This window comes from Protopterus annectens, chromosome 9.part0 (assembly GCF_019279795.1).
Source record: "Protopterus annectens isolate FY-2018-M chromosome 9.part0, PAN1.0, whole genome shotgun sequence".
Lineage (NCBI taxonomy): Eukaryota > Metazoa > Chordata > Ceratodontiformes > Protopteridae > Protopterus > Protopterus annectens.
The window spans coordinates 1,280,773,046-1,280,800,240 of record NC_056743.1 but is presented as its reverse complement, the minus strand read 5'-3'; the positions used below and the strand labels follow the sequence as shown (position 1 = coordinate 1,280,800,240).

The window sequence follows — 27,195 nt, the reverse complement described above, 5'->3', positions numbered from 1 at the left end:
TGAGATCAAAAATTTTTATCCAGTCCTCTGTTTTCTTTGACACTAAAAAAACTAAAAAGATTCTTGATTAAGTTCCGGATTCTTTTTGGCCTGGTGGGACCTATTGGATGACTATTTTTTCAAGCAGTTTTTGTATTTCTAGAGCTGCTCCTTTCCTGATTGGATGGAACATCAGGAAATTTTTTTGAGGATGGAGGTGGAAGGGAAAAAGGAATTATATAACCTTTGTAAATGATCCTCTGCACCCAGGTATGTTTTATATCTAACACAAATACTAGGTACTGGCAAACCCAGTTTCGACAAAATTACAGCAAGACAGTTATTACTACTGTTGGGTACTATAAAAGGCTGTCCTCCACCAACATATATATGAAGAAACAAACTGACCGATGATACAAGTCCAAAATCTTTGTTTTGACATACACAGCCACAACCTGAAACAGAATTCAATGCTTCTTCATATATATATGTTGGTGGAGGACAGCCTTTTATAGTACCCAACAGTAGTAATAACTGTCTTACTGTAATGTTTTATATCTAGCCTGGCTCTCTGGTGCAGGGATAAACAGCCCCCGATTGCCTCCAGAGGGGGGCAATCAGGCCTCCATTCAGGAATGCTGGTAGGGTCTTGTCAGAGAAAGAATCAATAGATCCTTGATTTTGAGGACCAGCTCTGCGTGGGCGGCATCTCCCATTTGAGTTCCCCTCTGTGCTTCTCCTTCTGGGGAACTGTCTCCATGTGGATCTTGAAAGGATCCTGGGATTTTCTGAAAAATAAGTTATGTATTTAACAATGTTCCATCTGAGTTGTCGATATTCATTTATCCTGGACATTTGGGACTCAGTTCTGATTGCACTTACATAGTACTAGTGTCAGTATTAGAAAATTAATCCAAGTACCTGTTGCGGGAATAAAATCCAAAGCTTTTTATCTTGCGGCATAAAGGTGACTGTGCTACCTGCACAGCCACTGACAGGAAGCAATAAGCTTAAACACGGCCACACTATAAGGGGTCAAGTGTTTGATGTGCAAGCAATGAGAGTCTGGTGAAAGAGCAGGTGCTTGGGAAAGTGTGCTAGCAAAGGAAACACAAGGATGTAAGAGGTCTGCACTACTCCATGTGCTAGCATCAGGCCATACATATTCTATGTATAACCGCACATCACTATGGGCCTCATGCCAGACTTCAACCTGAAACTGAAGGCCTAAACCCAGATGTCTTGTGCAAAAGGTCTGACAAACCTTCCCTCTATCTGTGCCACTGAATCAATCCTGCTGGGAAAGGAAGAGGAAACTTGGGCAGAAGAGTCCACAGCCAGACTATGACTAATGGGGCCACTCTGTGAGATCGCACTGACTGCAAGCTTTCTCTGACTGCCTGACCAGGGGATTAGAGGTGCCTAAACCCTCAACTTTAAACCTCCAACATCTACTGGGAAACAAAGCAGGACAGACGTTTTACCTTGTGACACCATAGGTGGCAGTCATGAATCGCTGGCAGTTAAGGTAGTGCTTTCTGTGGTGCTCTTAACAATGGGAATCCAAATAATGACAGTGATGGACTTTTCATTACTTGGAAGCCCCACAAACACTTTGAAAATTTTACTGATTTATGTAAAAACTCTGTACTGTTCCAAGATTTAATCCATGATTAAAACCCAAGTTATGTCCCTGTTGGAAAGGAACCAGCTAGCTCAGGAGGTTGGTATACAGTTCTGAGGTACAGCATGATACCATACCATGTTTTGGCATAAGGTGCATGCTTGCCTGACTGCAGGACCTGCTGAGAAAAATGTGACAAACTATAACAGAGAGAATACACCCAAACACAAACCTATCAAAGGACCCTCTTTCAATGATCTCTTCCTCTGACTTTAGATCTAGACAAAACAGAGGAACAGCATATGAAAGCATGACACACTGTGGTAGGAGCCATGTCTGTTTAAAGCATGTCTACAAGAGACCTGAAGAATTCTGGTTTTGCTGTGGGGGATACCAAAAAAGGAAAGCCCAAATGTTATTACCCACAAAGGGCTTCCAAATTAAATCACTAATTACTGAAGGTTTTGCCTTAACAAGTTAGCTATTAACATTACTGTTTGCACTGATTTGCTAAAATAGGTGACAATAATTTGTTACTGCAAGGAAAGTACACAACATTTACAGGAAGTTCATGTTAATGAGCAACGATCCTGAAATACACTAACAAAGAAATCAGTCTTTGATGCAGAACGTACATACGTACACACACAGACACATACACATACTCATGCACATAGCATTCCAGAGCAAGAAAGATACCAAATGCAAAATGGACAAGGCTCACTACATTCTACAGAGTAAATGTACATGCTTTCCCAGCTTACCTTTCAGTACAAGACCTGAATCGGAGATGGTTTTGTTTTGGGTTTTCCAGATATGGTACAGGTGCAGAAAAGCTGCTACATATAAATCATTTACCACACCAACCACCTGCTTTCTACGGTTGCACTCCCTATAACAATAAGAAAAGCAGATGATTCATAAGGTACAAAATGTGTTCACATCTAGTTGAGCAAACACCCTTCTACTGTAATTATTTATTATACGTGAGCAGGTTAGCATGCACATTTTCAAAAAACATGATTAACAGGCTACTAGATGGCAATATGTAGGCACTGTAAATCAACTCTATTTAGCCATTGCAGTTTAGTTTGAAACATACCTGCCACATGTCTCGTGTAGTCAAATGAGACACTGAGGCAAGGGATGGGTTTACTGTACATAAACACATCAGGAGCTGCAAATGGAACACACACACACTTCAAACTTCATATGCTTACCGACTGACTCATTACTTCTAACCCACTCACACGTGCATCTTCATTCAAGCTAGCACTTACACTGAATGACTATTCAAAATAGCACTGATCTCACACATGCTCTCAGACTACAAGTAGCTGACTAGGTACAATATACGCACTGATCTACATACTCTCTCTTTAATTCTGGTTGACATGCAAATAGAACAAAGATACACAATATATCAACATTTTAACAAACAAAACTGAGTTCAAGTCCAAGTCGCTGTATATGCTGGATTCGGTCTGGAAATTCTACCCGATCTGGTAATATAAAACTTTGACTGGGTTTAACAATGGGGACAGTATCTGGGGATTCTTTCACAACTAGAACATCAGGGATTACATCAAAAGTATTTGAAGGAAGCACACTGTTGTTTTGAATTAGAACAGCTGCAGAGTCACTTTGGGAACATCGTCGGCAGAGGCAATCTGCTCATTCATTGGTTCGGAAACAGGTAACACAGGTCTTAAATTCCATATGAAATCCATTCCTTCTGATTGTATGATGTGAGATCTCGGTTCCTCACATATGTTCTTCATGATTCCCACTCAGTCATACCCTTTAGATGTTTGCATTCTCACAACTTCTTGTAGTAATGGTCTAAGGGATTTACTGGTCTTATTGTAGTACATCTTTTGTGACTGACATTTTCTGTTGTTCTTTAAATTTGGTACTAACAACTGTTTACTGATTGGTAGAGTTGTTCTAGTCTACCTGGACATTAATCTCTGAGCAGGTGAACTAAGCAAGTTGTCTCAATGAATGTTTTTTAGACTGAATAAGTTAAGGAAACCATTTGTACCATTTCTCTCGGATTTCTCTAACAAACATTTTGCATTCTGAACTGCACATATAAACTGTTGACTTATAAACTGTGCACCATTGTCAAACAAGACTTTATGTGGACTACCATAGACAGAAAAATCTCTTCAATTTTGTAATGACAGTGCTGAACGTCAAGTTAGGAAGCAAGTAAATTACAAACCAACTTGAGTAAGAGTCTACTAACACTAAGTAATGTTCACCATTCCATTCAAAAGTATCTGTAGCAACGGTCGACCATTCGGGAATGTCATTAAGCTAAAGTGGTTTGTTTTGTTGATGCAGTTTGGTGCTGTTGCAAACTGAACATGGTAAGAGTTTCCTTCTCTATATCCTTGGACATAGAAGGCCAAAATACAATGCCTCTTGCCATTCTTTTGGTTGAATCAGTACCTGGGTGAAAACAATGTAAAATTTCGATATATTCCTCTTGTAATGCTTTAGAAATTACCACTCTTGGACCTTTCATGATGATTCCCATCTTCCATCATAAGCTCGTCTCAGTAAGGAAAATACTTTGAATGTCAAGTGGTAAACTTGTTGTCACATGCTGACCATCCTTGACTGACAATGGTTTTCAGCTAGTGGAGAACTGAGTCTGAAGCGGTGTGATTTTTTAGTTCATCAAGCCATGATGACGAAAAATTTCTGACTTCCATGACTTCAGAGTCTGCAGTTTCATCTTCATGCTACTCTGTCATTCGACTGGGTGTGAGTGACAAAGCATCAGCAAGGTACAAATGTTTGCCCTTTTTGTAAATAATATTGAAACTGTACTTTTGCAGTTTTAACATCATGTGTTGCAATTGTGCTAGGGCTGTATGCATTGGCCTTTTCAAAACTGTCATTAGTGCTTGGTGAGCAGTCCTATTTGGATAGGACTGCCATAAATATAATCATTGAACTTCGAACATGCGAGCACTACTGTTAGTCAAAAGTTCTCTCTGTATTTGTGCATGATGCATCTCTGTTTGGGTTAAAGTTCTGGATGCATAAGCAACTGGTATGCCTTCTTGAAGACATGCTGCACCAAGGCCTTACTTTGAAGCATTGCAAGAAAGAAAGCCACAGAAAGCTCACTCAAAGTCTGGGATGAACTTTCCTAAATAGCTGACCATGCCTAGAAAACGTAAAGATGTAACATTCCCTAGAAATGACATCTCAAGAATTGCTGTTTGCTTAGAAGGATATGTTTGTAAGCCAGAACTGGTAAACAAATGTCTACATAAGTAACTTCTTTCAGTTTGAATTTGCATTTCTGAGGATTCAGTTTAAGATTTACTTCATGTGCATGGTCAACAACTTTAATGAGGTTTCTATCATGTTCGTCTTTACCACTGCTCCCGACAATAATGTCATCTACTATAATAGCACATGGATAACCAACAAACATATGCTCCATAGCATGTTGAAAGACTTCATTGGCAGTACTGACTCCAAATGGCATTCTCAAAAATCTGTAACTACCAAATGGTGTAATGATGTAGTTAATGAAGATTTGCGATCCAGCGAAATGTTCCAAAAAGAACTTTTTGCATCCAAGACTGAGAAAACAGTGGAATTTAGCATACCTCTTCTACTGTACGCATCGGATGATGAGGACACTCAAGTGCTCTGTTTAAGTCTCTTGGATCAATGCATATTCGAATATCATCTGAGCTTTTCTTATGAGCTACAACCACAGAGGATAACCATTCAGTCGTTTTTTTCTACTGGAGTAAGGACACCTAAATTCACCATTTTGTCTAGTTCTGCTTTTACTTTACTCTGCATCGCTACTGGAATCTTCCGTGCTGGTCTGACAACTGGACTTACTTCATAGTTTTAACTTCATGGAATATGTGACTGGAAGTCTACCAAGCTTGTCTTTGAAAATATCAGCATATTCAACAAAAATACTGTGTGTAAAACTATTGTTATTGTTCATACTCGTATGGTGAACCTCTTTCCTAAATGAAATCAGTCCTATTCTCAGACTGTCTTTGAGGCCTAACAGTGACTGCACGTGCCTTTTGACTATGTAAAACTGCAAGCCATAGTTGTTTCCAGCAGAATGGCATGAAAGAACTACTCCGCCATCCGTTTGAATCTCTTCACCACCATAAGTAACTTGTTTTGTATGCTTTGCTGAATCAAGTTTTTCACCAGCTTTTACTTTATCAAACATTTAATGAAGTGAAAAGCCGGTAAAGCTCGTTGAATGGTTCACTCACCAAAGCAAAAACACAATAGTCAAAAGTAGCTGTGAACCAACCACCAGGAACACTCAGCTGTAAATTCTTGATACTCAGAAAGCTGGAACAAAGATATTCACCAAACAAGACATCCAAAGTTAGTCCATGTATTTCACTAGAACGTGTTACTCCTTCCTTGACAAAAAGACGCTACTCTGTCATAAAACGAGCAATCTTTTATTGTGAACAAACAAGAATAAGCGCTTTCACGCGGTTAAAACCACGCTTCATCAGATTCCATTAAAACAATGCATTGGTTTAAACTTTTATATTATCAAAGGCGGGAAAGGGCACTAATTAATGTGCCAATTAACAGCTAAATCGCATCAATAAACATGTCGCTAAGCAACAATTGTAAGCATTACATCTTTAAAATCATCAGCGTAAAAAACTGAAATATACGTGAATATACATTTAATCATACATTCACATGTAGATCAAGTGCAGAGTTTAAAATATCACAGATTACTATTCCAAACATATATTTGTAGACCATGATGTTCACCCAATTAGGAAAGCAGGAGACATGAACTTTATGTTAAAACAGAAAGCCGTCCTCATAGATACTTTAAATAAGTCAACATCCTGTAGTCGGCCAATCTAAGCAATCGCATACAAACCATTCACTCTGGTATACCTATTATAGTTTCACCTTCCAACATAGCCCAACTACTCAAAAAAACGAAGTAGTCTGGCCGATTCTAACTAGTGAAACACAATCCCGATCGCCCTCATGTGAAGATACTACAAAGCAATCCATCATATGCATTCCAAGCTAGGAAGTATAGCCACACTGAGTCATCAATTTCAGCATAAACAAATGTGAAAGATACACTTACCAGAGCGATCACTTTCACTCTACAACACCAATGCATGCCACAACATTTTATCAAAAAAACGGAGCTATATGTCAGGCTAAAAAACGCCATCAATGCATAAGTGTATAAGCCCTAAACAAAGTAGTTCAGAAAATATTGTGACGGCAAACAGCCGGAACTGTCTTCATGAGGAAGTGCGTCTATACAAACTATACGTAAGCACGTAGATGTATAATAAACACTATGAACCATGTTATTTGTAGAACTCCCAGTTAGTTTACTATTAAACTTCATTATATCTGACAACACATGCCAGACAAGAACACCAACCAGAAGTAGAAAATAAAAATGGAAATGAAAATCAAGTCCAAAAACTGAACAATGATCTATTTAGGATCAAGCCAAGCAGTCAACTTGTGCGATGCCAATCGCTGGTCAATATATATCAGAGACAGCAGTAGTACTAATATATTAAATCAAATAAAAATCACATATCAATAATATTACATGCAATACTTCCAGGTGAACATTGTGCATGAACAAGACCCTCAAGTGTGAATATATGTTAAATATATATAATATGTAATATATGCAATAAATGAAAATAGAATAAAATGAAATAAAATATAAAATGAAGTGGACACTAATGTATAATCCAAAAGTACTAATATAATCAAATCTTATTTATGAAAATGGGCTGACATGTAGCCCGTCCTTTCAGATTTACCTAAATTTCATTTCATAATTAGCACATAACCTTATGAACAAACCTTATAGATGCATAAAAAGAAATTTCTATATACATATATAGGTATAAACAAATATAGAAAATATATATACAAAAATAAATAAAACACATAAAATATTATAACCTAATCAAGTTTTTCACCAGCTTTTACTTTATCAAACATTTACTTTATCAAACATTTGTGCTGATTAACACTGCACTTAGATCCACTGTCTACTTTAAGCTGTACGGGTGTCCCATTAATTTGCACAGTACAAAATATTTTATTTTTTGCTGACAACTGATAGACTATTTTATTAACTGTTTAATCAATCACAGAGACACCATCAACATTGAAAGTTTGCTTACAGCTCTCAGAGTTTGCTACAGTCTCTATCTGATCTACTTGCTTCTTTGGATACCCTCTTTTATCATAAATCTATGACACTTTAGACTTGCAAAGCCTTTTGAAATGATTCCACTTTTTACATTTGTGACATTGCTGACCTAAAGCTAAACACTTTTCCCATTTAGGTTCATGACTGCCTCCACAACTGCGACAATTAACAATGAAGTTAGGTGCGGCACTACCTCTCGGTATATATTTCTTTTTATTCCCAACCCCATGTTGCACACCATCAACATTTGCACCAGCAGATATTGAAAACATGTTTTTCTCATTCGTGAAAACATTATTATGCTTTTCTGTAAGCTCATGTATTTGACAAGTCTCAATGGCGTCACCCAATGTTAATTCACTTTCTCGAAGCAAAATCTTTCTCACCGCATCATTATTAACACCGCATACAGGACAGTAGTTTATCAACTCATCTCTTAGATCACCAAATCTGCATGTTTTGTGCTTTATTTCTTAAGTCAGTAATACATGCTGCAATAGTTTCACCAGGCTTTTGATTTCTTGTGTAAAATTTGTGCCTTTCCATTTTAACAGTCATTTGAGGGTTACATATTTCTCTAAATTTACATTTTAAGTACTCAAGGTCTTCCCGCATTTCAGCCTGTATCACAACATGGCAGTTTTCTTCCTCCCCTGCATACATGGCAGGTGCATACACAAATGAACGTTATCACTCAATGGCCTCTGAGCCAGCTAAATTGAGAAGTATAAATGCTCTTGTACGTGTGTGTTTATCAGAAAATGCAACCTGTACAAAAATATAGTCTTGCTCAAACACTTGCAAATTCTCTGCGATATTATTATCAAACACCAGCGGTTCATGTCTAAGAAATCCCTCTGCCATTACAACAAATTTCTTTAAACGTATGCAATAGATATGGTACTTGTAATTATTCTCAAATGCACAATTGCTCCAAAATGCTTTATTTTAATACCGCAAATACCTTGAACATTGGACACTTTGAAAAAATCTTAGTTACTGCGAAAAAGTCATACATGGCAAAAAAATTCAGATGTTTTAGCATTTTCTAACATTTTAAACCCTTCGCAGATTATTTCAAACATTTTAATCATTATGTTGCTATTTTGGACATTTCAAATAACTCTAATTATTTTGAACACTTTGAATGCTATGCCACGTTTGGCGACTGGACTTTTCAAATAACTTGGTAATTATTTTGAACACTTTGAATGCTATGCCACATGTTTGGCAACTGAAAATCATTTAAATGAATTTAAGTACATTTGAATAACCGCTGACCTGTTTGAGAGTTCACTCCTGTATATTACTTCACTTCTAACAGCAGGCCTCATGGTTTGCGAACTGCTTCAACTTCGGATCCCATTCTGACAGCATGTCACATGTTTCGTGTATTCAAACGAGACACTGGGGCATGGGATGGGTTCAAATAATTTATTGTGCATAAACACTTCAGAAGCTGTAACTGGAACATATACTTCGAACTTCATATGCTTACTGACCGACTCATTACTTCTAACACACTCACATGTGCATCTCCAGTCAAGTTAGCACTCACACTGAATGACTATACAAAATGTCACTGAAATTGCACGTGCTGAGTAACTTACATGCATGCGCTCTCAGACTATAGTGGCTGACTAGGTATAACATACACACTGATCTATAATACCTCTCAACCTCTTATAGCAAGAAATCTGGACAAAGTTACAAATAATGAGGGGACAAAGATAAAAAAATAGGGACATTTTTTAAAAACCACTCTTACAAACTTAGAAAAATTATAGAATAATGGGTATTGCATTGGCATGTATTTTCTGATGGGTATACAGTCTGAAACTCAAATGTATGCCATTATTTACTGACTTCAATCCTCAATGATTTGCCATTCATTTGACAGAAAACCACAATTTTATGAGGAAATAGACCAAAAATATGAGGCAAAAATCTGGACATTCTGCGAGAATCTGCACAGTTTAGAGTTATGGTCTGAAAGTATAAAACATGGTTCACTATTAATACTGAGGAATGTTCCAGTCACACAAGGAAAATGTAACATTTTCTTTAAAAAAACAAAAAAAACAAAAAGTCTTACTGGAAGTAATGAATCTAACTTATGTTTTGACTGGTAGATAACATCTCATAAATAAACAATATAAATAGGGTTCAAAATGTTAGTGACCCAGCCAAGTTCAAAATACCTTTGAAAACAAAATAACAGTTTCACAGGAGCCTAATACAATGCCAAATGATACAAAAGCAGGACACTCTTACTGTGGGCACCATTTATACGTATGAAGTTAAAACTAAAATGAAATGCATCCTCCACCACATCAGTCCTTTTTTAAAATGTCCACACTAATACTTGTCTGTCAGTTTCACTCTGAAAACACAAGCACAGACAAGCGAAGCTCGACTAAAAAAATATATGAACCCAGTCATCAGAAGGACACAACAGAAAATCTGCTGATGAGAAACAAGACTGGTTCTTCAAGAAGCAACTCTTGACCCAAATGAAAATTCTATACTGCTTCATGTATCTTACTAGTGGATGGTGTCCTCACTGATACTTAGACCTTAGCTGGCTTGTCTACTCTTTAGCTATGAAATAAGACAGATGAAATGTATTCAGTGTCTGGCGCTAAATGGCAATGGGTCAAAAAATGCCAAATGGGTTGTTTCAGCAAAGGCTGTAGTATACTTGTCAAAATAACATTTATCTGAGTCTTGTTCCAGTGTACCAAATTCAATAATAATGGTCTTTTCAGTTGAAGACTGCTTTCAAACTAAAGTACACAAAAGTATTTCTGTAGGGGGCCCAGTCTCCCACATTGCTATAAAGTGGGATGTTCCTGCTGCACCCCTTCATGTAAAACAACCAAGTCACACCACTGCATCTTGGTGAAAACAAGACGCCCTTCACTGGAAAAAAGGTACCACATTAAAAGACGTTGTAGTAAGCCACTCATATCTGATGGGTTAAAAAACAGTAAAACCCAGTGCTCTATTACTTAACTCCAATCAAAGGATAACCTCACAAATGCCATAAGGGGAGTCCAGGTGAGCAGACCCTAGGCAGTAAACACAACAGTCATGACCATCTTGGAAGGGAAACTTATCAAAGCAAGAGACACTTCTTGAACCCTTTATTGATAACTTCTAACCTAATCAAAAAAACACAACCACCACCACCACCACCACCACCACCCAACACAAGTCCCAAAAGGCAGGAAACATACCTACTCTAACTAACTACTACGAGACAAAAAAAGTATCATTAAACTATATACAGACACACACACACACACACACACACACACACACACACACTACACTAACTACCAAAAAAAAGCAGTACAGGAGCAATCAAACCCTGTCCAAAAAGGATACAGAGGAGGGGTAAATGACCAAGCTGCTGTCCGGAACAGTGGCAAACTAGATCTGAGGTAGTAATAGTAAAGTGGGAGGATTATGGTTACAGATGTCGGAGCTCACCTGTTGAAGTCTTAGAAGTTGCCTGACATCATATCAGATAACCCACAGGTTGAACCCAGACAGAAAAGACAACACTGGATCTTATGTTCTTACTGTATGAGTAGATCTATATGTGATTCTTCCTCAATGGGCCCTTGTTTGGATGTATCGTCTCCTCCAAACCAAATCAAGCACTTTTTTTGGTAAAATTCAATGACTGTAGACATTCACAGTTAAGCATGCTGTGATGTAATGTTGTATCTGTAGCTGATCTACAAAAAGCTATCCATGATGGATCCTTGGTTGGGTGTATCCTCTCCATCAATCAGAATCTGGCATGCTTCTGAAAATTCAACATTCAGAGATACCTACACACCCATACTAATACACACTGTAATGTAATGTTGCAATCATGTTAAGAGTACATGACCCCAGAGCCAGCCAGTTTGCCCCATGCCACCAGCAAGCAATTTCCTGCAAATAAACAGCAATAAAAATCTGACACTTCCAACAGCTACAGCTGGAGGTAAAACCACTCACAGATTTGTGGGAAGGGAGGGTACGCCTGGCCCACAAAGGAGGGTTGTCTTGTAGATCAACATATTAACAAACAGGATGGAAGGAGCTAGAGGATTACACAAGAAGACAGCTCAAATAAGAGTCACAGAGCACTGATTTCCCAAATGTAAAATGACTTCCTGAGTCACTACTAAGATAATGTTTGGTGATGTGTGCACCAAAGATGAAATGGCCACAATACACACACACACACACGTAATAAAGACATTCTTGAAGAAGGGAAGGAAAAACCTCCACTGGTGACAGGAGCTCAGACAGCAGCATCAGCCAAGTACATGACTATCCACCTTAGGATGAAAAATAATGCAGCTGGCAATCCACTTGTAAAATGTTTACTTGGCAAAACGATTGGGTAAAAAAGATAACACTACTGGTCTGTCTTTCTCAAGTCATGCACCTGTTTTGGGAAGCGCTTAAGAGCTTTCATGCCAACAGGAAGATGGAGGTTGAGCCCTGAAAGGACAATGTTAGAAAACACAAAGAAAAAAACTACTCACACCCTGCCCTAAACAACACACCAAGAAACAAGGGGGATGGAGGGAGAGAACAAATACTGTAGCAGTGGTCATTCAAACATCTACTGTTATAGTAAGTTTACTTATACAACTGTACTATGTTCATCAAAATGATCACTGCTGCAGTAGAGTTAGCTATACTGGTAGAATACCTTGCTAATTACATTTGGAAAGTAAAAGGAGAAGAGTATAGGAGCCATGGGGAATGGCCCTAGCAAAGCCTGATACAGACCTTAAGAAATAATCAAGCTTATAATGCTTTGTAAAAGTATGTACATTGGACCAAGTTGCTGCTCCTGGAAAACTTCTAGAATACAAACCTTTCCAAAAAGTCAAGATGAAGCCGAGGTCCTGGTAGAGTGAGCCTTGACCCTGCCGGGAATAATTCTGCTGTGGAGAGTCTAACAAAAGGTAGCAGCCTGTGACAGACATTTGCAAACAGATGAGGATCCATGACATGCTGAAATGGCCAATAAATGAAACTTGATGGAGAAGTAAGAAAGGCCATATAATTGTAACTCACAAATATTGTAAAAACAGAGAACAAATAACCATGAATGGATGTTGGTTATGCAGAACTAGAAAAACTTTTCCATTTACTAATATGATTTTCTAGTAGTGGGCTTTCTTGCCTACACATACGTACCTGCTCCATGTCCTCAATAAACAGGTGCCTAAAGGAAATTAAGACCCTGTCATCCAGGCAGTCAAGATGATTGGGGTCAGGGTGTATCAAACAACCCTGTTTCTTGGGTGAGTAGATCCAGTCTGTGAGGAAGCTTGTTGCAATTGCCCCTGGCCATTTCCAAAAGAAGGGAGAAACTGTTGCCTGGGCAAGAAGCGAATCACCACCATGATCTTGGGGGATTCCTTTTGAATCTTCAAAAGAACCTTGGATATTAGAGGAAAGGGTGGAAAAGCATAAAGGAACATTCCTATCCAATGAAAAGAAAAGACGTCTGTCTTCCAGGCCTTCTTGCATGGAGTCCTGCAGGAGAATCTTGCCAGATGATTGTTCAGAGAGGAGAACTTGAGCAACTCCCCAAAGGTAGATCAAGTCTTAAAAGACCCCCGGATATAGTTTCCATTCTTGAGGGGCTGCCTTTGTTCTGCTCAGCATGCCTGCCATACAGTTTTGCTATCATGGAATGTAGGATGCCTGCAGAGTGAGATTATTATGGGAGGCAATATCTCAAGCTAACGTAGCCAGCCTGCAAAGGGGTATGAACTGGTTCCCCATTGCTTGTTAATGTACCACATCTGTGGGATTGTCTGTAACAACTTGAAGAGGTCCTATGAGCCAGAGATGATTCAGAGAGTTGACTGCTTTGATCAATGCAAGCATCTTTTTTTTTGTGTTTGTCCTTGCATCTGCCCTTGGTGTACCACACATCTTGCACTTTTATCTCTCCTGTAACTGCTTCCCAAGCCAATTCCAAGGCGTCTGTAGTGAATCACTGCTTTGGAACAGGGAGACAGAAGGGGAAACCTGGATTTAAGAATATTTGTCGTCTTTACCAAGTGACCTCGCTTTTGACAAATCTCAGCAATGGGATGTGAAAAGACTAAGGATGTGGATGCTGAGACCAAAGAGAATTCAGATACCATTGTATCTTTCTCACATGGAGTCTTGCAAGGGATATCACTTTGTAATGAGTGTTGAAAGTATGAGGGGAGGCCCAATTGGCTGCTGCACATATTTCATCCATGGAAGCTCCTGAATGAAAAACTGTGGAAGTTGCTACAGACCTGGCTGAATAAGCACAAACTTGCTTTGGTAAAGGGATATCCAATTTGTTGTAAACAAAGGAAATGCAGCCAGTAAGCCATCTGGTGAGAGTAATTCTGGTTACTGGTTTACCCAGTTTCATATCAGCAAATGAAACAAATAATTTGCCTGTAGTTCTGATGTCCTTTGCTCTGTGTAAATAGAAATGCAGTTGCCTATGAATATCCAATAAATGTAACAAATATTTGCCTTTGTTTGAAAAATTTGGAAAGATACTAGCAAATTGATGGACTGGTTAATGTTAGATTATCAAACTATCATGGACAAAAAGGAAGCATTAGTTCGTATAACTCTATCTTTATGAAAAATTAGATATGGAACACGTTTGGCTGCTGTAATGGAAACCAAGAACAATGTTTTCCCAGAAAGGAATTTAAGATCGTAGTTATGTGTTGGTTCGAATGGTGGGTGAATCAGGGCTTGCAGTACCCCAAGTTAGATCTCATGTGGATATTTAAACAGAGGTTTTAACAGAAATGTGCCCCTTAAAAAGGTTTTGCAAACCTTATGTGAATTGAGTGAGGAATCATCAAATCAAATATGGAAATTAGAAATTGCTGCCAACTGAACTTTAACTGTTGAAGAACTAGCTCTTTGATTAAAAAGAAGAGTCAAGAAATCAAGAACATTGTGAAGCAGGGCAGAAAAAGGTTCCACAGCATTTTGAAGTGCCCAGTGTACAAATCGTTTCCATTTACTAGTATAAAGTTTCCTTGTAGATGGTTTGAGGGAGGATAACAAAATCTGTCAGACAGGAGATGAGAGCATAGGTTGTCTGGCTATTACTAGAAATGGAAAAATTAAGCTGACAGTTTGAGATTGGAGTGGTCTGGGTGTGTCATTCCTGTCGGGTGAGACGACAGATCTGCAGCTGGGTCCCGAATCCATGGCTGATGAATTACATGATGCCACAGGAAGGGAAACCAAATCTGTCGAGGCCAAAAGGGTGCAATGAGGATGACTTTGCCCTTCAACCTGGCAGCTCTCTGTAGGAAAGTTGGAAGAAAAGGGATTGGGGGATAAGTAGACTGGGGGCCAATCATGGAGAAGAGCATCCCTCTGTACCTCCCCCTGTGGGGGGATTAGGGCAAAGTAGCTGCTACACTCATTGTTTAGAGAGAAGGTAAAGAGATCACAGGAAGGCTGGCCCCATTGTTGGAAAATCAGTTCTGCTCTGTTCTTATTGATGGACCATTCAAAAGGTAATATTATGTACCTGCTCAGTCTGTTCACTAACATGTTGTACTTTCCCAGAATATGAGTTACTATAAGAAAGCGGATGGAAGAGAATGCCTAATGCCAAACCCTGAGCACTTCACAGCACAAGGGGAAAGATCTGGTTCTTCCTTGTTTGTTGGTGTACCAAACCACTGACACGTTGTCTGTTTGAATTGCAATGGTTCCTGAAGGGAGAGCATTCTGAAAGGCCTGCACTGCTAGAAGCACTGCTCTCAACTCGAGGACAATAAATATGATAAAGGGTCTCTTCAGGGAACCATGTGCCTTGGACTGTCTTTCCCAGGTAATGCCCCCCCCCCCCGCCCTAGCTATGAAGCATCCATGGTCACAATGGCATTGGGCTGAGAAAGAATGAACAAATGGCCTTGAAAAATCTCCTCTGACTGAATCCACCACATTAAGATGAACGCACTCGAGGCTCTCCTCAGTATGGAGCATATAGATATCTGTGCAGTAACAGAAACCTGGTTCAAGGCTCCCGAGAGCACCCCAGCATTACCAGTTTATACCTCATATCATGCTTTTTGGCCCCTAAACTCGGACCGAACCACAAAAGGAGGGGGAGTATCCATATTCATCAAAGATACCCACACCTCCAGGTTAGTGGCACTGCACGAAGCATCGGAGACCATCCATGTGCAACTAACACTGGGCAAAACTGCCTTTCAGTTTGTAGCCTGCTACAGACCATCGTCCCAAACTCAGGAACCCCACTCGGCTTTCCTGAGAACACTGGAGAATATGAAGGTCTCTCCAAACACCATTATATCGGGTGACTTCAACTACCCAAACAGACTGGGAGCACTACTCAAGCCCCAACACCCTCGCCCAACGGTTCCTAGAATTTATAAACTCAAATGCTATGGAACCACTCCCACAAGAGGGAAAACATATTGGAACTGATCATCACCAACATGGGGACTCTATGTTCCATACCAGAGGTATACCCCTCATTGGTGAGATCTGATCATAAATTAATCTCACTGGACATCCATATCCCATCCCCACCCCCAGCCAAGGAAACCACGGTGAAGAACTTCTCAAAAGCAAACTTCACACTTCTCAAAACCGAGGTGGAATCCTTGAAAGCCCCCGGGCCAGTGGAAAATACGGCCCAAACCACAGAATCCTTTACAAACGCATTCTATGGACACCTACAGGAATGTATGGATCATGCTATCCTAAATAAAACCAAGACTCACTCCTCCAAAGGCAGGAGACCTGTCTCGTGGACCCCAGCCATAAATAAGCTATACAACAGAAAGAGGAAGCTACTACATGATAGAGCAAAATCCCAAAAAGGGAAGGCATCTCTGATCAGTACTAGCAAGAAACTACAATCCCTCATAAAATCATCTAAGGCCAGCTTCAAAGGAAAAATTGCACAAGACGCTAAAGATAATCACAAGGTCTTCTTTAGTTATGTCAGGAACCTGGGTGGCAACTCCCAGATATGCTCTGAGTTAGTGCAAAATGACAAAAAATACACTGAACCCACAGACATTGCCAACATCCTGGCAGACAGGTTCAGTGCAAACATCTCCCCCCCCCTTCCCTCCCAAAAGAGCAAATGTCTATCCCAACAGAGTGTAGCCTCCCTGACATCACAGATGCACAGGTGAGAGCTGCTCTCTCCAAAGCAAAAAACACAGCATCAATGGGACTGGACAGTGTCCCCGGCTGCATCTTACAGGAGCTCCAAGAAGAACTGAACCCTTACAAAGTCACTGTTCAGTCTCAGCCTTACTACAGGATATGTACCCAAGGAAAGGTGTACAGCAACAGTGGTCTCACTCCACAAACGTGGTGCCACAACGGACCCCAGAAACTATCGCCCTATAATCCTGACTAGCCTAGTCTGCAAAGCGATGGAGCGTATCATCATGGAACTCATAAACAAAGACATTGGGAACCTCCAAACACTGGATCCTACCCAGTTCGGCTTTGTTAAGGGCAGAGCTTGCCTCTTGAACCTGGTCGACTTCATTGAAACAGTCACCAAGGCCATAGATGAAGGGAAGGTAGTCCACACAGCCTACCTGGTCCTCGCAAAAGCCTTCGACACAATACCCCACTCGGGCATCATAAATAAGCTCACCAGCTTAAATATCAACCCCTATGTCACAAGATGGGTTGCAAACTGGCTCAGGGATAGAACCCACATGGTCAGAATTGCAAGTGCCATGTCAGACTCTAAACCAGTTACAAGTGGCATCCCACAAGGGTCAGTCCTGGGACCTCTCTTGTTCGGTATATATTTCTCTGAGGTACATTTTAACACGGGAGGACTATGGCTGACCAAGTTCGCAGATGACTGCAAACTGGGTGCCATAATCGACTCGCCGACTGACAAGCATCCTCCAAAAGGGTCTCACAGAGATGGATAACTGGTGCCAGAGCCATGGCCTAAAGCTAAATACCAAAAAGTGCATGGTCATCCCCTTTGGGAAAAACAAAGTGCCCAGAAATTACCACATAGGTGGTAATCCATTAAGTACGGAAGAAGTAATTAGGGATTTGGGGACCCAAGTAGATAGCAATCTCTCCTTTGACAATCACATTGCCAAAGTGGTTAGAAAGACCTTCTACATAGCCCACCTTATCATGAAAGGGTTCACATCTGGATCAAGAGAGGTCATTGTGCCCCTCTACTCATCACTCTTCAGGCCCATAATTGAATACAATGCCCCATTTGGGATGTACCTTACCCGACACCTGCAGCAACTGGAAAGACCCCAAAATACCTCACCAAGAGGATCAAGGGACTCAAACAGATGCCCTACGCAGTTAGGCTAAAGAAACTCCAGCTCTACTCAGTTGCTTACCGCCTACTCAGAGGCGATCTGTGCCTGACTTATAAAGCCATGTCCAACCCAGAATTAATGGACATGCTCCACCTCAGGAAATCCAAATCCCTTAGAGCTACATGCTCCAGGGACTTAAATCTCAGCACAGAAATAAATAGGACATGCTGGAGGGACAGATTCATATCCCAGAAGCTCCCCTCACTCTGGAACAAAATCCCAATCCATGTTAGGCAGAGCCCCTCAATGACCTTCTTCAAGAGAAATCTTGACGAGTGGATGGGAGATCATAGGTTTACCCCTGGGATCTCTTCTGTGTCCCTACTAGACAGAGGCACAATAAACTAACCTTAAAAGGGCTATCTTCTGTGACCTGCTATACAGAAGCACAGTCAACTAATCTAAAAGGGTGGCGAAAGCCAAACACACTCTGGCTAGGCTTATAAATGCCCTATGGCAGATAGCCTAGTATCAACCTATGTACCTCTTGCATATATTGGTGATATGCATCAGAGCTGATAACGGTAAATGAAGTATTGATCATTGGGAGGCTAGCATCCATTGGAGAACTCTCATTTGAAATCTAGCCAAAGGCAGTAATGTTACTGCTGCTGCCATTGACTTAATGCCTGAAGAACCAAGCAAGCTGAGATTTTGGTACTGCAAACTCTCTTTTCTACTTGTGAGCTTATTGTCTGAAGCCTGGTGAGGGGAAGTGAGGCTACAGCTGATTTTGTATTGAGTAGTGCTCTTATGAATTCTAGTGTTTGACTTGGTTACAGATGAGACTTTTGGTAGTTTATGGTTATTCTAAGTACAGCACATGTTTGGATCACTTTCTCTTGCCAAAACGAACTAATGCCTGGTTGGGGTGCAGAAGAGCCAGTTGTCTAAGTATGGATACACTCAGAATCCCTGCAGACTCAAAGTGAGCTGCTATTACTGCCATGCATTTAGTAAACACTCTGGGGGCTGTGGTGAGACCAAACGGCAGAACTCTGAACTGGTAGTAACTGGTTCCTAGCTAGAAGTGCAAGAATCTTCTGGATCACCTGTTCATCTGAAGATCTACTGAGCACATCCAATTGTCTTTTTCCAAAAACAGAAAAATGGACTGAACTGTGACCATCTGGAACTTGGTCTTTCGAATGGATTTAAGATACTGAGATCCAGAATTGGTCTCCAGTCCCCTGTTTTCTTTGGCACTAAAATGATCCCTGAGTAAGTTCCAGATTCTATCTGGTCTGGGGGGACATTCTGGATGACTCTTAGCAGCTTTTGAATTTAAATTGCTGCTTGTTCCCTATGATTAAGTGGAACATCAGGGAATTTGCTTGAATTGGGAGGACAAGGGAAAATGGTATTATATAAACTCTACACCCAAGTATCTTTTATTATTTCTAGCCAGGCTCTCCGGTGCTCCTTTCGGGAGTGTAGAAAAGGTTTACCAAAGAAGAAATCTCTGAAACCCTGTTCTGTGGGCCACCTCTGCCAAAAGGTTGGTGTCTACCGTTAGAATTTCCCCCCTCTGCCTCTTGGGGAACATTCTCCATGTATGTCCTGGAAAGATCCTTGGTATTTTTTTAACCACATTTTACCCCTGCCTCGATGATTCCTTGAAAAGGATCTTTGAGGGGTGGAAAAACGTACACCCACAGTAGAAAGAGTCTTTCCATCTTTCTCACACCTGGACAAAGTATCTTTAATCTTGGTGCCAAAAAGAGATGTTCCGTCAAAAGCAGCGTTGACAAACAAAGACCTGAAGTGCTCTGCAAAATCACATAAGCACATCCAGGCATGTCTCCTGATGGCAACACCTGAACCCGCTGCTCTAGAGGTTCCTTCTGTTACATTAGAAACGAGCCTCATAAAAGAGTTGGATATTGACTGTAGGGTAGCCAACTGAGAGGTGACAGATGCTTTCACCTCTTCAGAAATGGATCCTGAGAGAGCATCTGACAGTTCCTTAATCACTTCCCTCTGTAGCCTTATAAAATGTGCCAAATAATTTAGTGACTTTAATGCAAAGGTCACTGAAGCACAGACATGCTTCCCAAATCTGTCCATCGCCTGAGACTCCTTATTGGGGGGGATGAACATAGGAACTTTATTCTGCAAGTTTGTTCTTAGTGGTGGCTGCCACAACCATGGCATCAACAGGCACACCATTGGACTGAAACAGTTTATCTTCTGCAGCTGTCATGATCTTATCCAGTTTTCTGGAAACTGGCTCAATGGTATCTGGCTCCTGCCATGCCCGCCGCGAGAACAAGTTAAAGCTCGTTGGCAGGTGGAGCTACCCAGGAGACAGATGGGCTGGTACCAAACACCTCCAGGAGTACAGATTCCTCTGACAAAGGGTTGCTGGACTTCCAGCTACCTCTCTGTTTTATGATCTCCAGGATATCTCTGAATGAGGCATCATCAGGAGGTGACTGTGGGGACCCTTAGCTCTCATCAAAATCTGTATCTTTGGTGATAGATTAAGGGGAATCTAAATGCTTCTTCTTCCATGTTCTCTTCTTAGGGACCTCCTCAGCGGGATACTCTGGGGAAGTGTCAGAAGAAGTGAGGATATGCTGATGTGAAACCTGGGGTTTCAGTACCAGCTATCCCTGTGGAGGGGATAGTTGAGACCCTAGACATATTGAAGAGACAGATGTAGACAGATGATTTGAGGGGGTGTCACTGTATGAGTCAGGGGAGCAGACAAGGCTCTCTCCATGACCGCAAAGGCAGACCCACCCCAGTGAGAGATAGGACCCCGGATCAGAGATGGCCAGTCTCCGATTACCAGTCACCCCCCAAGAGGACAGTCCACCTGAGGTTGAATTAACCATTGCCATGGCTCCAAAGTGTAGAGACAGCTCTGAAACCCTCAGAGTCGAATGCAGCACCTTGGACCTGGACAGGACAGAATCAGCTCTGAGAGCTCTCTGGATCCAACTGAACCAAAGAGCTCAGAGCAAGCCTCAGATCTGAAGACAAAGGAATTCTTGGATACGAAGCAGATGAGGCTGAGTAACTCAGATCCAAGGGCTCCAAGACCTTGAAAGGAGTCAAAGGAGGAACAGGCAAAGGTGGAGTACTGCAAGAATGGATCTCCTGACACAAGAGTAGAAGCAGGGATGCGCACTTACTAGCACTGTGCCAAGAAAATTTTTCTCAGTAACCTCTCCACATCATCTTCTGTACAATTTCTGGAAGAGTGAGTGGACAATCCTGATGGAGATTTAAGCCTCTCTAAGAAGGGAGAAGGGTCTCTAGAAGGAAATGGATTGACTGAGGGGGAATATTTTGTTCTTGGTAAAATTACCACATCCTCAGATGTGTGTCAGAATCAAGGGGGTCTGATCAGATACAAGTTTACTTTTTATGCTTGTCGGATCCTAAGAAACAGTCTGATCTGAGGACTGTATCTTTACATGTCTCAAATCCAAGGATGAAGTTGGAGCTGTAGATTTTGTTTTTTTCTTCTTAGAATCAGAGGGAACAGATGGATCCATAACAGACCTTTTCAAAAACGTCTCCGATAACTTAGAAGAAGCAGTGGAAGTGCTTGGAGAAGTGGAAGAAATTTTCGTAGCCTTTTTTAGTAGCTCCAGATAAAGCCTCACTAAAGGAGGATGGAAGTAGACCCTTCAATATTAATTTGTTTTTTGCATTCAACCAACACCCTTGTGTTGAATGCATGACTGATTGAACAGTTTTTCTGAAGATTAACAGGTCTAAGATAGTACACACAATGTGCATGAGCAACAGAAAAGGGCATTTTCTGACCACATTTTCCATACTTTTTAAACCCAGCTGGGCTTTTCCCTTTTTGCAACATTTTAGAAGGTGATTTGACAAGTAATAAACACCACACAACAACAATCTAACAAGTACAATGACAGGAACACTCCTCAACAAAAAGAAAGAATAGTCGTGTAAAATCTTACCATAACCATAGATGTCCTTCTCTTCCATGTTGCAGTATTCAAAACCCTTGGGTTATCCTCTGCTAGCTATCCAAATGTCCGTCCAGTATACAAAAGCTTCAAGTCACTGCTAGGTACATGGGACATCTGACATTGGCTGAGGGTGAGTGGGCCATAAAACTGGTGTCTGCACATATTTTTTCTCAGAATTCAAAACCCCAGTCGGACCCCAGTCCCAGGATAGCTGTATAGGTCCTGTGTCTTCCAAGAAGGGACAGTTTTAATTGAAAAAGGGGGTAGGAGCGAGGGAATGAATACTGCAACATGGAAGAGAAGGACATCTATGGTTATTATACAACTATTCTATGTCCTTCTACTTTCATGTTACAATATTCAAAACCCTTGGGTGAGTAACAAAGCTCAAAGGGAAGAACAGGGGGTGGCATGGAACTGTGTTCCACAAAACCATGTAGGATTGCCCTAGAAAATCCCACTCTAGATCAGGAGATGTGATCCAGTCCGTAGTGTTTAGTGAGGGTATGGACAGATGTCCATGTAGCAGCCTCTAGAATAGAAGCATTTTCCAGTCCTTTAAAGAAGGCTCCAGATGAAGTCATGGCTCTAGTGGAGTGGGCCTTAATTTTTGAATTTAGATGTTTTCCATGGTAAGTGTAGCAAAAAGATATAGCCCTAGAAATCCAGGCAGAAATGGTCTGTTTTGTCAGCATTTTTCCCAGAGCTCTGGGGTGAAAGGAGACAAATAATTGCTCTGATTTCCTAAATCTAAGCTGTCTTTGAACATCAAGGGAATGCAAGACTCTCTCACGGTTATTCCTGGGATGTGGGGAAAAAGGTGGGCAGGTGAACACCTTGGTTTAAGGACAGCTCATTGACCACCCTGGGCATAAAGGAGGGGCTGGTCCTCGGGTTCACTCTATCCTTGTGGAAGAGGAGAAAGGAAGGTGCTGCCATGAGGGCCAGGAGGTCTGTCACTCGTCTGGCTGATGTCAGAGCTACCAGGAGTACAGTTTTCCAGGTACAATGTTTCAGAGATGCCTTAGATGCTGGTTCAAAGGGAGCAATTGTGAGCGCTTCTAAAACATAGTTCAGGTCCCACGGAGGTGGAACTAGCCTCCTGGGGGGCTTGAGATACAGTACTCCCTTGAAGAATAACTGCAGAAAGATGGGATGCTAGAGGAGAGTCAAGAGGCAGACAAGCCGAAATAGCAGCAAAGTGAGCCTTAACAGAGGAATATGCCAACCCTGCTTGCATGAGTTCACACAGCTAGGACAGCACTAAAGGAACCTCACCTTGAAATGTGTCCAGCTGTCTCTGTAGACACCACATGGAGAATCTTTTCTATTTAGACAAAATAAGATCTCCTAGTATTTGGTTTCCTGGCCTCCTGCAGGACAGATATCACATCTGCAGTGTAAAGGTGCCTGTAAGGGATCAAAATTCTATCATCCACAGAGTTAAGTTCAGAGATTCCTGGTGGGGATGGATTAGGGATCCCTTGTCCTGTGTGAGAAGGTCCACTCTGAAATAAATTGTGATGACTGCCCCTGGCTAAATGCAGAAGGATGGGGAGCTAATGGTGTCTTGGCCAGAAGGGAGTCACCAACAAGATTTTTGGTTTGTCCCGCTGTATTTTCAGCAGGACTTTTTGAAGTAGTGGGAAGGGGGAGGAATGCATAAAGAAATATCCCCTTCCATGAGAATGAAAAAGTGTCTGTTGCCCTCACTAGGACACTGGGTAGTGTGGTGCAAAACAGTGGTAGTTGTCTGCTCAGAGGGGAGGCAAACAGATCTATTTGTACTGTACCCCACTTGTGGACAATGTCCAGGAACACATCTCTGTGAAGCATCCATTTGTGGGATTGTGACATGGACCTGCTCAAAGTGTCTGCCTGACTGTTCTGTGCTGAAGGGATATAAACTGCCTGCAGGGTGACGCCCTGTTGGGCTACCAGATCCCAGGCTTGGAGTGCAAGTCTGCACAGCAAGTAGGATTTTGTTCCCTCGTTTATTCACATGCCATAGAACTGTAGTGCTGCCTGTGAACAATTTCAGGGGCCCTTCTTTTAGGATATGCAGGAAGGCTCTCAAGGCAAACAGGATTGCTCTCATTTCCCTGATGTTGATGTGTTCCTGCCTGAAGGTGTCTGACCAGGTACCCTGCACTCTCAGGCTGCCCAAAGCAGCTCCCCAGCCCAGATCTGAGGCATCTGTATTTATCTCCTGTACTGGGGGAAGGGGTTGTAAGGGAAGTCCTGGGTTGAGTATGATTTGGTCCAGCCACAAAGGATCTCCTCCCTTGGTCATGGAAAGGAGGGAATGTTGAAGTTCAAGAGGTGTGAATGTTGGGTCCATGTGGACTTCAGGTACCATTGCAATTTCCTCATGTAGAGTCTTGCCAATGTCAACATTGAAATAGTGGAAGCCATATGCCCCAGTAATCTGTGATGCTGTCTGACTATCATAGCAGTTACGTTGAGGACAGAGAGCGGGTATTGCTTTGGGTTTTCCACCTTTGGGGAGGAAGGAATGCTCTGCTGACATCTGTCCTTATTCTGCATGCCAGGAAATCTTGGTTCTGGGAGGGATTTTTGTTGGACTTGGGGTAAATGATGTTGAATCCCAGTGCCTGCAGGACTGTGATAACATTATATAGTTGGTGGTGTAGTGATCTGGAACATTCTGTTTGTGTCAGGAGGTTGTCCATGTATGGAAAAATTTGAATCCCTTAGATCCTGCAATAAGCGATCACTGGAGCTAGATACTTGGTGAATACCCTTGGAGCTTTAGAGAGTCCAGAAGGCAAGGCAGAGAACTGAAAATGTGAGGAACCCACAGAAAAACACAAATATTGAATGTACTTGGGCGTTATAGGGATGTGTAGGTAGGCATCCTTTATGTCCAATGTGGCGAGAAATCCCTGAGGAATTACCAAGGGAGAGAGTGTCTGGAGAGTAAGCATACGAAAGGTGGGTACTTGTAAAAAAGGTTGAAGTGAGAGAGATCCAGGATAGGTCTTCCATGGTCCATCCTTCCTTGGGACTAGGATGAGTCTGGAATAAAAGCCCTTTCCCTTTCCTGCCAGGGGACGGGTTGTACGGTTCCTTGAGAAAGGAGGCTGTCTATGAGTGGCTGGAAAAGGGGAGCTTGTCTTTGGGTGGTTGTGGGATACCTCAAAGAGGAAGGGGGGGTGATCCAGGTCATGAAACAACTCTTTTATATAATGGACAAGACTCACCTGTCTGAGGTAATGCTTTGCCAGGCTGGAAGACAGTTAGTGAGCCTTTGGGGCAAGGGAATGGAGTTGGGGGGGGTGTGAACAGCAGAAGCAGGTAGTCACAGGCTACCTGCCCTGTATGGGGGGGGGTTTGGAGCAGTGTGTTTTCTAATGAACAGGGTTTTGGTGGGATAGTTCCTATGAAATTTGGGGACAGGGGAGACGAATGAGTGTTTGAGGTCCTGTAGTTCCTATCCCTTTTGTTGAAGGGTCTTGAAAAGCTCATCTACTTTAGTCCTAAAAAGGGAAGAGTTATCCAGGGGAGCATCCAGGAGTTTGGCCTTAATATAATCAGGTAAGGGCTGTACTCTTAACTATGAGTATCTTCTAAGGAGTGAGGGAGAGGCTGCAGATCTGGAAGAGGCTTCTGCAGCATCATATCTGCATCTAATTGAATGTCTTGTGACTTGAGAAGACAAAGAGATGAGGCTAGATATTTTAGCCTTTGAAGGTGAGTCTGCCAAAAGCTTAGTGACCTGGGTCAAAGGGACCAGGGCATATTTAGACATATGTGTCTGATAATTTACTACCCTAAAGGCCAAGGTAACAGAAGTGTAAACTTTTTTTTTCCAATGCGCTCCATTACCTTACTGTCCTTGTCTGTGGGAAGGACAAAGGTGGAGGGAAGCAGTCTGGATGGTTTATCTGCAGAAACTGAAACAGTGCCAGCATCTGCAACATGGCATTTAATCAAGAATTTTGCCCCTTCAGGGACCTTATAGAACCAGTCAGCCCTTTGAGTGGCAGGTTTTTGGGAATCAGGATTCATAGAGGCTGCAATGAAGGCATCCAAGAAGGCTGGTAAGACTGGAGGAATGGCAGAAGGAGCAGGTGTCCATCTGCAAGAGCTCATAATATCCCTTTTGAACCTCTGACATTTCAGAGAAATCCCACTTAAAATATTCTCTCACTTTTTAGATGGTTTCACTAGAGGTGAGGTCCTCTACTGGGGAGTCTGTCTCAGCAGCGTCCTCCTCTCGGGAAGCATACCCAAGAGGGGATGGCATCTGAGATGCGTATGAAAGAGAATCCTCCGAAGAGGATTCTGAGGAATCCTCATTTTCAGGTTGGAGAGTGTCCTTGACCTGAGGCCTGGGACTAACAAGTGGGGGACCAGACGGTGGAGAAGCTGGCATACCAGGGCTTGGGGCCATAAAAGCATTAAATAGGCTCTGGGAAAAGGCATGCCAGTCAGGTTGGCTTTCTGCAGGGGGGGCGGGGGGGGGGTGGGAGACGTTTAGTCTTTTGCTTCTTTTTTAAATAAGGCCTAGAGGGCGTAGGACTTAAGCAGGGCCTAGAGTCTGTTTGCTCTGAAGCAGTGGAAGAGCCTGTCTGGACGGCCATAATAAGCCAAAGTTCCCACTTGTGGTGGTTGGCTGACATATGCGAGACCTCCATGGATGTGCATTCCACCCCAGGTTCTGCAGTCTGCTGAACGGTACCTGCTGTACCTATATTGGCAGACTCCAAACATTCCTCCAGGTTGACATCGGCCACAGGAGGGACGTTGGTTGGAAGAGGTGCAGCAGCAGGTTCAGGCCTGGAAACTTCTTTTTGGGTGGCACTACGGTCTGACCAGATGGCCCTTCCATTGCTAGCTCCAGGCGTTTAAGACACTAGTTTTCTAAGTAAATATTAAGGGTGTGCAGACGACTGCAGAGTGCCTTAGGTATGAAGGACTGACAGATGGTGGAAGTTTGATGGTGGTGTGTAGGCCCTAGGCAGAAAAGGCACA

At 41.9% G+C, this 27,195-nt stretch overlaps 1 protein-coding gene across 1 annotated transcript in view; it reads right to left on the bottom strand.

The window, feature by feature from the left end:
* The window catches only part of ELMOD3 (ELMO domain containing 3), a gene marked incomplete at its 5' end in the record, with an annotated part of 855,362 nt that overhangs the window by 612,991 nt on the left and 215,176 nt on the right, over positions 1–27,195 (bottom strand). Inside the window, one exon of the mRNA XM_044082230.1 lies at positions 2,368–2,495. Within this exon, the coding sequence (XP_043938165.1) occupies positions 2,368–2,495 (128 nt within the window). The remainder of the gene's footprint in view (positions 1–2,367; positions 2,496–27,195) is intronic.